The 12,403-nt window shown below is 43.9% G+C and overlaps 1 protein-coding gene across 1 annotated transcript in view; it reads right to left on the bottom strand.

Annotated features, from left to right (window-relative positions):
* Positions 1–570: 570 nt before the first annotated feature.
* Positions 571–12,403, bottom strand: part of myo7aa (myosin VIIAa) — a 62,800-nt gene continuing 50,967 nt past the window's right edge. Inside the window, 11 exon segments of the mRNA XM_063906814.1 lie at positions 571–1,313; positions 1,754–1,873; positions 4,256–4,339; positions 4,596–4,712; positions 5,027–5,212; positions 5,382–5,488; positions 6,077–6,164; positions 7,179–7,292; positions 7,376–7,481; positions 8,573–8,728; positions 10,132–10,285. Coding sequence (XP_063762884.1) covers positions 1,221–1,313; positions 1,754–1,873; positions 4,256–4,339; positions 4,596–4,712; positions 5,027–5,212; positions 5,382–5,488; positions 6,077–6,164; positions 7,179–7,292; positions 7,376–7,481; positions 8,573–8,728; positions 10,132–10,285 — 1,325 coding nt within the window. The 3' untranslated portion in view covers positions 571–1,220.

The raw sequence follows: 12,403 nt of genomic DNA, 5'->3' as shown, positions 1-12,403 counted from the left end.
GCAGCTGCACTCCACAGGAATTCTGGGTAATGCAGTCCCAACAGAAATAGAGCGATAATTAAGGCATGAAATGTAAAACTAAAGCTGATACTAATCTACAATATTAAACAAAAACGCTGTAAACGTATATCACATACATGAAATAAGAATTAAAAAACTGATCCCCACTTTGAACTGCCACACAGTAACGGCCTTACAGTGGAGCTATGGGCGAGGGCTCAGACCCCTACAGTGTGTTGGTGGGCTCAGACAGTCTTAACTAAAGGCTTCAGGACCCTTAACCTCAGTCCAGTTACACTGTTTGGTTCTGAGGCCAGAGAAACGTTTTTCTACAGAGAACAGACTCAACAATTCTACTTCGTTATTTTGAGATGCACAAGTCTGGGAAGGTCCGTAAAGCTCCTATTCATTACACACACTCACACACACAAAACACATACACCATACTCTGATGGAAGAAAACGTTCATATTTTTAACTCCTCATTCCTGACATGTGTTTAGCTGAAGGCTAATGTTAGCATGCTAAGTCCTGGAGTAGAGCCAGGGTTTCTGCACTTTGAAATCAAATGTTAGACTTTGAACACAAAGAATTTAATTAAATAACGTTTTCACAAACATATCTTAATACACTTAGACAGCTTTAAAAAACATTGGACAACAATGCCTACAATTATTATTAAGTATTTACATTAGTGTCACATTTCTATCATGTCTCATCTGTATATGATAAACAATAATTCATGGTCATTTCCTTCGTGAACAAAAGCATAATATGGATGGATTGACTTTAAAATAGTTTGAGTTTTTCTAAACTCGGCACTTCCTGGATACTGTATTACAGCGGTTTCACTTGTAGTTTATAAATCTATAAATTATAATAACAGATACAGTCCCCCACAGGTTCAAAAATCCAGGCAGGGAACGTCAGAGTGTGTTTTAAGGAGTTTTCAGACAGTTTGGATGTTCAGAGGTAGTCGTCCTCGCTGGACTCCTCCTCTTCCTCAGGGGGTCTGTACAGGTGGTAATTGCTGGGGCCCTCGCCGGGGTCCTCGCTGCTGGAAGACCAACTATCTTCTGTGAGCTTGGACTCTGCCGAGCTGACAGACGGACTGCGGCTCATCCTCCACAGCTGGTGGGCAAAGGTCCGCCCCCAGCTGCAGTGCTGGCCAATAGGGCGCAGGAGCCGGACGAGCTCGGCAGCTTCCTGCCAGTAAGAAGTTCACTTGCTGTGGCCCCGCCCCGGGCGCTGCCGGTTCATGGTGGTCAGCATCTGACTGATGTAGGAGGTCAGCAGGTCGTCCATCTTGTAGCCCTGCAGGGGAAATGAACACACACGCACACACACACACACACACACACACACACACACACACACACACACACACACACACACACACACACACACACACACACACACACACACACACACACACACACACACACCCCCCTTGAAGATGCACAGTTCAAAGTTTCAGAACAGTTTAATTGAACTTTGATATTGAAGTGTTTCAACAACAAGGAGGCAGCCCGTCTGAATACAGCAAGTAGCCGCCCATCACTGGAAGAAGTGGAATGTATTTCTTCATGCTGGCTGCTCCTCCAGCTGTACCTTCAGGCTCATACCCTAATTTCTGCTGTTATTTAAATAAAAGTGTATGTGTGTGTGTGTGTGTGTGTGTGTGTGTGTGTGTGTGTGTGTGTGTGTGTGTGTGTGTGTGTGTGTGTGTGTGTGTGTGTGTTGCTGCCACCCACCAGCGAGGTCTCACATAGCAGCTTGCTTCCTCTGACCAGGTTGCCGATGGTGATGTGGAAGTAGGTGTTCCCACTGCTCCAGTTGGAGATCTTGGTGAAAGGATGAGTGGTGAGGATGTCCTGCACACACACACACACACACACACACACACACACACACACACACACACACACACACACACACACACACACACACACACACACACACACACACACACAGGGGTGTTATTTACAATGTAATTCATATAGCCTCGTTGCACGGTAACCGTAAATTCTACTTCCGCTGTTACTGTATGCGCTTCTAAACTTCCGGTGTGATATCGGTGAACGTCAAACATGGCGAGTTTCTACACTAGATGCCTGCAGGATCTCCCAAACATTTCCATCTCAGATGTCCACCGACTTGTTCGGATGGGCAGTTCTACACCGAAGAGCAAACGTGATAAGGGATACAAAATGTACCTATCCAGTTATATCGACAATTATGAAGGTAAGTTGTAACTATGGCACAATATTATTGTAGCTACATAGCTAACATTAGCGCTTACATAGTGATATTACTGTGGTAATAGCTTTACTTACTTTTATAATTTAACGTGGTCTTTGCTCGACTTTTCAATGTTAGAAAGATATAAGATAATTGTTTTGTATAAAATAACATGTATGATGTTGAATTCCCACAGTTTCAAATAAAGATCCAGCAGGGAGAGTGAGCGTCAGGGCTGTTTGTTTCAGGTCGATGAGGAAAAACGATAAGCCTCACGACCTCAGAGTAGGGAGAAAAAGTGTCTTAACCTATGGTCTTAACTCATCTGTTCATGTCCAATTCTGGGGTATTTATGTGGCTAGATTTGGTAAGCTGTATGTAGACGAAAATAAGTGCAGTTAAAGACTGTTTAAGACCGTTTGTGGCAACACCGAGTAGTCGTGGTCAGTAGCTACAGCCGCGATTTCCATCTCGTTGTCAGAGACATCGGGACTCTCCACATCTGGCCGCGGGCGCCTCTCCCAAACACTCGATCTAGGTGCCGATAGCTCAAACCCGTTCCAAGAAAACAGAACAGGGACTGATCCCTTTTGGAGTTTTCTTAGTCCCCCGGCTGTCACGACAAAATCTGTGCTTTTAAAGTGCCTACTGCAGACCTTTGAATGTTTCGTCGGACTGAAATTATCCCTTCGGATTCTCCTCAGCCACTCGGCCCGTACCGCCGGGTCAACGGGAAATGAATGAAAGGAAAGTAGCTTATTGTACCTCGAAGAATTCGTACACTGAGGTACACAACAGTGCAGTGCCGATGTCCCCACCCTTTGAAAGGTCAGTCGTCTTTCTTTTATTGTGAACACACTCATTGTACACTTCTAAATAGTAAAAGCCGGTTACCGGTATCCAGCTGTCAAACGCTATCATAACACGGAAGTGTTCGACCGGAAGTTTAGACGCGCATACAAGTAACAGCGGAAGTAGAATTTACGGTTGCCGTGCAACGAGGCTATTACACAAATGTTTAAGAAAGAACAGCAGAATGCTTAAAAAGCTTCATTTTGGTTTAAAAAGACCAACTGTCCACCATAGACTGTATACATAATGGACGTAGTATCCGTGACGTCACTCATAGTTTCGTGAAGAGCCGTAATGAAGCTCAAAGTGGGCGACTCCCACCGTCGACATCTTCTCAGTCTACCTCCCGCCCCCTCCCGGCTAATCCAAATATGGACATAGGGTTGAAGCTACCAAGCTAGCGAAGGCTTCCAAGCTAGGCTACATGCTACCGTATGCTAGTCCCGGCGCTATCCCGCTAAAAGTCAACAGAGCACCTTGTGGTCTCGTTGCTCCCGGTTGCTGGGTCGTCTTACTCAAGGTAAGTTAACCTGAAACTATACAACAAAACTTGACATGAAGATCTATCTGTTATTGAGATTATACTGCACGAGTTTAAAAATGCTTCTTTCAAATATAGACGTAATTTGCAACACTGTATTTTGACCACAAATGTGGCCAGTGTTGCCGTGAATCAGCGTGACGTTAAAGTTTCATTTGAAACAGCATTTTAATTTTCACATGATTCAGTTCACCAGTCGTTTCTATGGAACACTCGTTTACAACGTTACTTTTAATACGTTTCATAAGCTAAGTTACATGTGATGGTAAATGAATTATTGATACTGGCTTGCATAGTCATTGTTATTATTGCTGCTTTAAGGAATTATACCAAACAAGACACATTATCAGTGCAGAGGCTGTTAGCGAAGCTAGCAGAGCAGGCGGCTAGCGGCTAGCGCTCACTGACGGCGCTAACCTGTCAATCAAAGCGACCACGTCCTTAATTATGCATAACTTTAAGACTTAATATAATTAAAACAGGAGAGTTATGTAGAAATTCACCCTCCTCACAGTTGTCATGAATAGGGAAATAAGCTGTAGAGACCAAAAGCAATTTTGTACCACGCTGTAAACATGTTTATTTCTGCTGTACTGGTACTGGTTCCTACACAAACACACACCTTGGTCTTGGGGTCGATGAGGCTGATTCCGTGCTTGTTGATGGCGATCAGCAGGATCTCTGGGAAGTTGGGCTCTGTGGTTTGCTGCAGACACAGACCGGTTCATGTTGGTATTACATTTTAATATCTTTTCCATCGGGACATCAAATGATCCCAGTACATAAAAACCCTTCACCTGTTCTGTGTGCAAAATGTTTTATTCAGAAAAGTAACTAAAGCTGTCAGACTGATATGTTTGTTTATTTACTGAAACATAAAACATGGTCGTATGAAAAGCTGAGCAGTAAACTGGAGGTGGCAGGTGAGACAGACAGGAAGTGACACACGCAGGTGTGTTTACCTTGACCTCAAAGAAGGCAGAGCCAAAGGTGGGCCACTTGAAGATGATCTTTAGGAACATTAGTTTGGCTTCCTCTCTCGATTTACCCGCCTGCTTGTTGAAGTACGCTACCACCGACTGTATGACACACACACACACACACACACACACACACACACACACACACACACACACACACACACACACACACACAGTATTAGTTACAGTACAAAAAATGTGATCTTTAATGACTTAATACAAAACGTGATACAGTTGACACACACCCAGCACATGGCTTTATTATGTTTTATTATGTTATTATATTTTTGTTTACATGATCTAAACATTGACAGTCACTCTACTTCCTAGAGTTTGGCATACTGCATTACTGACACAGTTTGATTAAAGGTGTTAAAAAGATAGCTTCGTCATTAGAGTTTCTGCTCGTTTACCCTCTTCCAGTCATCAGGGGACATCTGACGAATCAGATCCTGGGGAACCAGCTCCCGAAGCATCTTGGGAATTGTAGGAAAGTGGGATTTGTCATCTTCAAACTTCACACGGTAGATGAGAGCGGCGAGTTGAAACACCTCTTCTCGTGAACACTTATGGTAACCACGCAGGTACTTAGGCAGCTCCTAGATACAGGAAGAGCAGGACTATCATTATCTACAAAATATGATCAAAAGATTATTATTAGCGGTACACATATAAATAACTCGGTGTGTGATGTAAGAATAAAGATGAGTGAAGATGAGAGTGTTGCTGGGTGCTCAGCAGTTATTGTGTCCTCTCCCTCAGACCGACCTGGTAGTAGTGAAAGATGGAGTCGGCAAAGGAATCCTTCCCTGGAACTGTGTTGGTCCACAACTTCTTCATGAAGAACACCTGGTAGGTGAGGGAGGGGACGATGCCTGCACGGGGAGGGAGAAGTATCAGTGTCATATTAGTTTGATGGTTTTTAATAAAGGTTTTTTCAGCCTCTGTCATTAAGGCTACACTGTTTCAGACACTCTGCAGTGTGCATTTCAAGCAAACCCGAAAATAAACAACAAAAGTAATGACAACAACATCTCCCTCTAACAAACAGTGAAGTCTTCCTCTCTCCACAGACGGGGCTAGCAGCAAGGACTACCCACAGCGTTAATACCCTGTACCTCACATTGACTGGGGCCTGTCCAGCATGCAGTGTTAGTGACTGCTCAGGGGCCTGCCTATTTGTGGTAATAATAAACTTTATTTATAATAATAATAAACTTTATTTATATAGCACCTTTCATGCTTGACGCAAGTGCTTTACAGAGTATCACAATAAAAATGGAGGAAAATAAATAAAAACAAGATATGAACAAACAGAAAGAGTTATATCATACAACAATAAAACAGGAACAGTGATAACTAAGGTACTTCTAGAACCTTCAACCGAGAGCCATTACCACAGCAACAGGAGGTTTCGGGACAAACTAGGACACTCATGAATGATGGAGCGGTGAGAGACCAACCTTCTTTAGCTGGGCGAGATTTCTTGATCCAGTCCGTCAAATGTCGGACAAAGTCAAAGAAGAAATCTCCCTCTGGCACACTGATTACCTGCAGACACACATTTGAACAGTATATTATAGGTCCATATCTATAAAAACATGTCTGTGAAGTGTTTTGCTCAAAATACCAAACAGATCCCCCATTGTAGCATGCCTCATCCCCCTCTATTTCAGCCCTGTTCCTGAAGTGCTGATTCTGTGACTGTAGCTTTAAATTAACTAGCTGCTGCTGACCACGCCCCTTTGGAGCTGCTGCTGACCACGCCCCTTTGGAGCTGCTGGCCACGCCCCTTTGGAGCTGCTGCTGGCCACGCCCCTTTGGAGCATCATGATCTCTCTGAAGGGAGTTTTCTACCAGGAGAAACTCAGCTAAACGCTGCTGTGATTAAACGCCATATTATGTTCCAAACCACATCCAGCATTATTTCTGAAACAGTATGGAGCTCAAACGTTTCTCTCTCGGTTAACCACAAGGACAGGACCTTTATATTATTTGATATTACACACAGTCTCTCCAGTACAGTGTTAGTTAGCTCTGAGTGTTAGTGATGCTTGCTAATGTAAACGCAGACCATAATACTTCCAGAACAGAGAGGATTCAGCTCGCCGACTGTATATGGGGGACAATAGGTTGGGACGTGTCACGTGGGTAAAGTAGTGAAGTAAAGCCAGCTCAGATTCCCCTTATAACGTCATAAGGACAGCAAATCTGGATCAGCTCGTTTGTACCCCCGTTTTTAGAGATCTGGGTAAGAGCAAAAGAGACACTTTGTGAGTCTCCTTACACACCGAGGACATATTTATGTATAAAAGACAGCAAAAAGTGCATTTTGCATAATAGGGAACTTTAAATATGAATGATATTTAAAAACGTCATGTTCTTTGTATAAAGCACTGGATCAGATAGATGTTTTATAAAATAAGGTCGAAGAACATGAAATGAAGACATGACTAACCCTGAAAACATTTGAGGGTATCAGAGACAATACACAGAACTTTTCATGCCACAATACATCTCAACGTGTTCTTCTGAACCCCCGAGGATCTCTCCCTGACCTCTGACCTTGTCTGAGATCTTGACGAAAAGGCTGAAGCCCTCAGGAGATTTGAGCAGCAGTCTGGTGGAAATGTTCAGGCAGAAGTCCTTAGCTTTGGTGCTGGACTCCACCTCAAACGCCTGCGGGTCAAACACAGACAATCTCAGCTTTCAGAAGACCCTTTCCTACTCCAAATGTGTATTCCTATGTGTGTGTGTCCCACCTCATCTGTGTCGTCAGGGAAGTAGACTTTGTGGAAGATCTGCGTTGTCTTATGTTGGATGGCCTCCACTTCCACCAGATGAGGGGGGTACTTCCTGGATCCATTACTGTTATCATAATTATACATGGTGGTAAAAAGGCAGGGAAAACTACAGTCCAGAACAATATTGACCATAGAATAGAATAGTTAAAAGTGTACTAAAGTAAGGTTCTTGAATAAATGTGATTAGCTCCACCACTGGCTGTAAAGTATGTAGTTATAACTTGAGTCATCAGGTGAGGCACTGATAACTGAATTCTCTCTTGCCCTTTTTCCACCAAACCGGATCCGGTTCAAGATCCGATCTTTTGCTTTTCTGGTGCTTTTCTGGTTCTAGCCTGTAGCACCCCTTGTGTTTCCACCGCTCAGAGGCCGAGTGGAGCTCAAGTGGAGCTGCGTCATTGTTTGCGTCATGACGTAACCGTTTATGAGCGTTTAGTCTCCCGTACTCCACTGCAGGGTTCGCTGAAAAGTATTCACTGTCTGCTGTCACACTTGCAGCTGATGCATATCCCCCCTCCCCATAACTGAATGTGTTTCAGTCTGAACTGACGCTGTTGCATCACAACGCTGTTATGAAAGTGTCTCTGGCATTAGACAAGTGATGTTAGCATGGCAAGCGAGGCTACTCTGACTATATTGACTACTTATGATTTTACTTCTGATGGCAACCTGTGTAGCCAATGTATTGATTCCATCCGATAGCTGCAATAATACAAAACAACAGGAGAACTCCTGCCTCTTCCCAATGATCAATTACAGCGAACAGATGGTGATTAAAGTAAGGTAAAATAAACAGCATCACACTGAGCATGGTTAGTGCTGCCTGACTTTATAAAGTGTGTGGTCGCCTTCTTCTCACTTTGCTCATCCCTACTGCTTGTTTCAACTTGTACTCGCTGTACTCGCCATGAACTGTTATTGCTCAGGTTAATCTCCCCCCTCCGAAGTAAGCATGATGTATTGGTTCGTATTGGATCTTGGATCTTGCCGGGCAGCCGAATGGGGCCAGAAAGACCCGGTTTTTTGGTGCTTAAAGCCGGCACCGCTGCGGTGGAAACACGAAAAACCAGATATCGGCTCCAGCTCCGCTCGGCTCCGGCTCCGGGTTAGTGGAAAAGCGGCAATAATGAGCAGAAATAAAGAGGGGGGTGTCACCGTAGAGCTTTGTGCAGCCGCTGCATGCAGTCTCCTGACAGCGGGTGGTGCTTCTTGGACTGGAGGAAGCGCTGGATGTGGGGCAGCAGCATGTTACTGGGAGGAAACAGACCAGTACACAACCACAGCAGCTCCCAGCCCTTCTCCTCACTGTACCTGCAGCAACACACACACTCACACTCAGCTTCTGCACCAACACTGAGGGCATATGGACACTGAATGGAAACTGATCTTCCTGAGGTCATACTGAGTCGTACCAAACAACATCCACTTGTAATTGGTACATTGTTGGAGTAGAATTGTCCTTAACGAGAGGCTCTGTATTAGAAAGTAGTGTATTATAGTGTAATAGTTATATTAGTGTTCAGTAAAATAAGTGTAATGTTCAGGTGTGTACAGGGACTGCATCAGGTATGTGTGTGTGTAACTTCATGTGTAAGAAAGTTGAGGGCCCTGCTGCCAAGGCCTGTATGCAGGAGTAGGGTGTGTGTGGCTGTGTGTGTAGGACAGTTCATGCAAGGACAGAAGGCCCATTTCTGAAAGCTGATAGCTGGATGGAAAGGGGGTAGGAGTAGGTACAGAATCCGCATAAATATTAGAAAAAAGCAACATCATCTCGTCCGCTCCCCTTCACCAAAAAAAACGCATGGAGAAAGCTAAATGGTAACCGGCGGTTAAAAAATAAAATAAAAATACATTAATTAAATAAAATAAAAACTAGATGAATAGGTAAATTAAATAGAGGTGTGTATGTGTGTATATATTATATTATCATTTTTATTTATTTTGTATTTAATAATTATAAGGATGAAAAAATGATATCTATGTTATGAAGTAAATCGTGTATTAATACAACGCCATGTGCATGCATAAAATGTAATCCCTCTACCCGCCCCCACCCCTCATGTTATTGTCCTGTTCTATTTGTGATGCGTGTGAGCCATGTCTTTGTCCTTATGTATGTCTTTAAAAATGTATGACATCCTTTAAATGTAAACAAATAAAAAAGCAACATAGGGGCGGGAGCAGCTGGGGGGATTTCAGCCCCCACTAGAGTCAAGTCAGCAGAACATCTAGCCAACATAGGAGGAGAAAGTCTCAGAACAGTACAAGTGGTCAGAACATTGGGATTACAGTTTGCAGATGGGACAGCAGGGGTTAGGACTGTCACACTATGAAAAGAAGAAAGCACGTTCACATCTTTGGTCCGGTCGCCCGGGGACTGGCTCGGGTTCTTATTCTTTTTAGAATAATACTCTGTGCATCAAAGTCTGATGGTCTGCAGTGCATTTAGGGAACCTGAGACTGAAGTGCCACGGAACAGCTGGAGATTCAAAATGTGGTTGAAGAGATTGGCTTTCATCCAGCCCAAGCGTGGACCTTTTCTTATAAAAACCAATATATTTGTTTTGTTAATACTGGAAAACATCTACATAAATGTTAACCTTAATAATAACATTGTTTTTAGTCAACAGAGTAGTCAAAAAAAGTGTCTGTTGTTCTAGTAGCAAAGTAAGACTCTGGATGGAGGGTGTGTGACAGAGACGAGGCTCACTCACTTGACGTGGTTGTCGGTCAGCTGTTTGATGACCTGGCAGTAGATCTCGTCCTTCAGAGGTTCGGCCTTCAGCGCTCCCTCAAAGATCTGGTCTGTCAGCTCGTTGACGGAGCGCGTTCGTTTGGATGGGTAGTCGCCCATGTACTTCATCATAGGTGGGACAACCGTCAAGGGGCAATGCAACCTGAAGGACTTGACACTCATGTGGACACGGAAATGTGTGAGACCAAGAGCCTGTCTTTAATATTTGAGTTCTGTAATATTTTCTTACGTTGCTGCTTTTTATTTGACAGTGCTATTTATTACTGGTAAAGCCAACATATATACAAATATAGTAGACATATGTCACTTAATGCAGTGATTTTCAACCACTGTGCTGCGGCACACTAGTGTGCCGTCAGAGATCGTCAGTTGGGCCGTGAAAGAATATCCAGTTGCACTTCATTAGTCTTTACTTTTTTTTAAAAAAATGATCATTTATTAATTATTATCTGCAAATGATATGCCATGGTGGAGTGTCTGAGCTGTAATATAGTTACTGGCAGAGTAATGTAATATTCGTCTGGATGGCAACAGGTAGATAATTGCCTCGTTCCTTCTTAGAGACAAGAGAATTAGTGACGCCTGCGACAGGTCGTGGTGACAGTGATGGAGACGTTTTTATAAAGGAAAAGTGCAAACTCCGAACTTGGCCCTGGACAAGATTCTGACCCAGATGAAGGCCCTAGTACGAGTGGTGGTAAAAAGAAAGCAAAGATGGTGAGCTCGAGGCAAACAACGAGAGCTATCTTTCGTTCGGATTTACTTTCATCAGGGATGAGACAACACCGACTCCATTATGCTTGCTGTGTGGGGAGAACAGCGCCATGGTGCCAAGCAAGCATAAACGCCATCTCCACACTAAACAGCCGTCGCTTCTTAACAAGCCATTGGACTATTTTGTTCGCCTGTGTGAGAACACAGCGAAACAGGCAACTTTTATGAGAAAAACCACAAAGGTAAATGAGAAAGCCCTCAAAGCTAGTTACCTAGTTGCTGAACTCGTAGCTAAATCAAAAAAGTCCCACACTGTGGCAGAGACATTAATATACCCGCCTGCAAAGCCATAGTCAACAAGATGCTCTGCCCTGACACGGTTAAAGACATAGCTAAAGTCCCGCTCTCAGATAACACAATTGCCAGACGTATTAATGACATGTGTACAGACATCGTGTTTTGGAAAAGATACGCATCAGTGGGAAATTTGCATTGCAACTTGATGAGTTTACGGACATTAGTGGCCATGCTTAGCTGTTGGCCAATGTGCGTTTTGTGGATGGAGATGCCATTAGAGAAAACTTCCTATTTTGCAAGACACTGCCAGAGAAAGCGACATTTTTCGGGTCGCATCGGAATATCCTGACCAGGGAGGACTTACGTGGGAAAATTGCACAAGTGTTTGCACTGATGGAGCTGTAGCCATGGTCGGGCGCACCAAAGGCTTCCTTAGCAGAGTGAAGGAAAGAAACCCTGATCTTATTACTAGCACTGTTTTTTGCACCGTGAGGCCCTCGTTGCGAAGACTTTACCAGCAGAACTAGTTCCTGTGTTGGATGATGTTGTGCGCCTAGTGAACTTTGTAAAGACACGACCTTTGAAAAGTCGTATATTTGCATCTTTGTGTGAGGAAATGGGAGCGGAGCATACAGCCCTATTGCTCAATACGGAGGTCCGATGGTTGTCACGCGGCAAGGTGCTGGCCCGTGTGTATGAGCTGCGGGAGGAACTTAAGGTGTTTCTGACAAACGAGAGGTCTGATTACTCCAATCTGTGTTCAAGTGACGAGTGGTGTGCAAAGCTGGCATACCTGGCAGATATATTTCATCATCTGAATGAACTCAACACCCGGATGCAAGGCCGAAATGAAAACCTGCTTACAAGCACAGATAAAATAAACGGATTCCGTTTAAAGGTGCATCTCTGGGAACAACATGTGCAAAGTGCCAACCTTGAGATGTTCCCACTCACAGACAAACGGCAAGATCACACTGCTGCACTGTGTGAGGTAAGAGATAAACGTTTGAAAACTCTGGAGGAGAAGTTGTCATTTTATTTCTCTTCAGCCTCCACTGAATGTCTCGACTGGGTTAGGGACCCATACAGCTCAGCATCAGTTGTTGGAAAGGACATGCACACGAAGCTCTGCCAAGGAAGAGCTTCGTGTGTGTCTTTCTTCCATTCCTGCCAGGATATCGGCTTTGTGTTCATCTAAACAGGCCCAGGTTTCACACTGA

This window comes from Eleginops maclovinus, chromosome 18 (assembly GCF_036324505.1).
Source record: "Eleginops maclovinus isolate JMC-PN-2008 ecotype Puerto Natales chromosome 18, JC_Emac_rtc_rv5, whole genome shotgun sequence".
Classification (NCBI taxonomy): Eukaryota; Metazoa; Chordata; class Actinopteri; order Perciformes; family Eleginopidae; genus Eleginops; species Eleginops maclovinus.
Note: the sequence above shows the minus strand (reverse complement) of the source record. Positions and strands in the feature narration are given on the sequence as shown.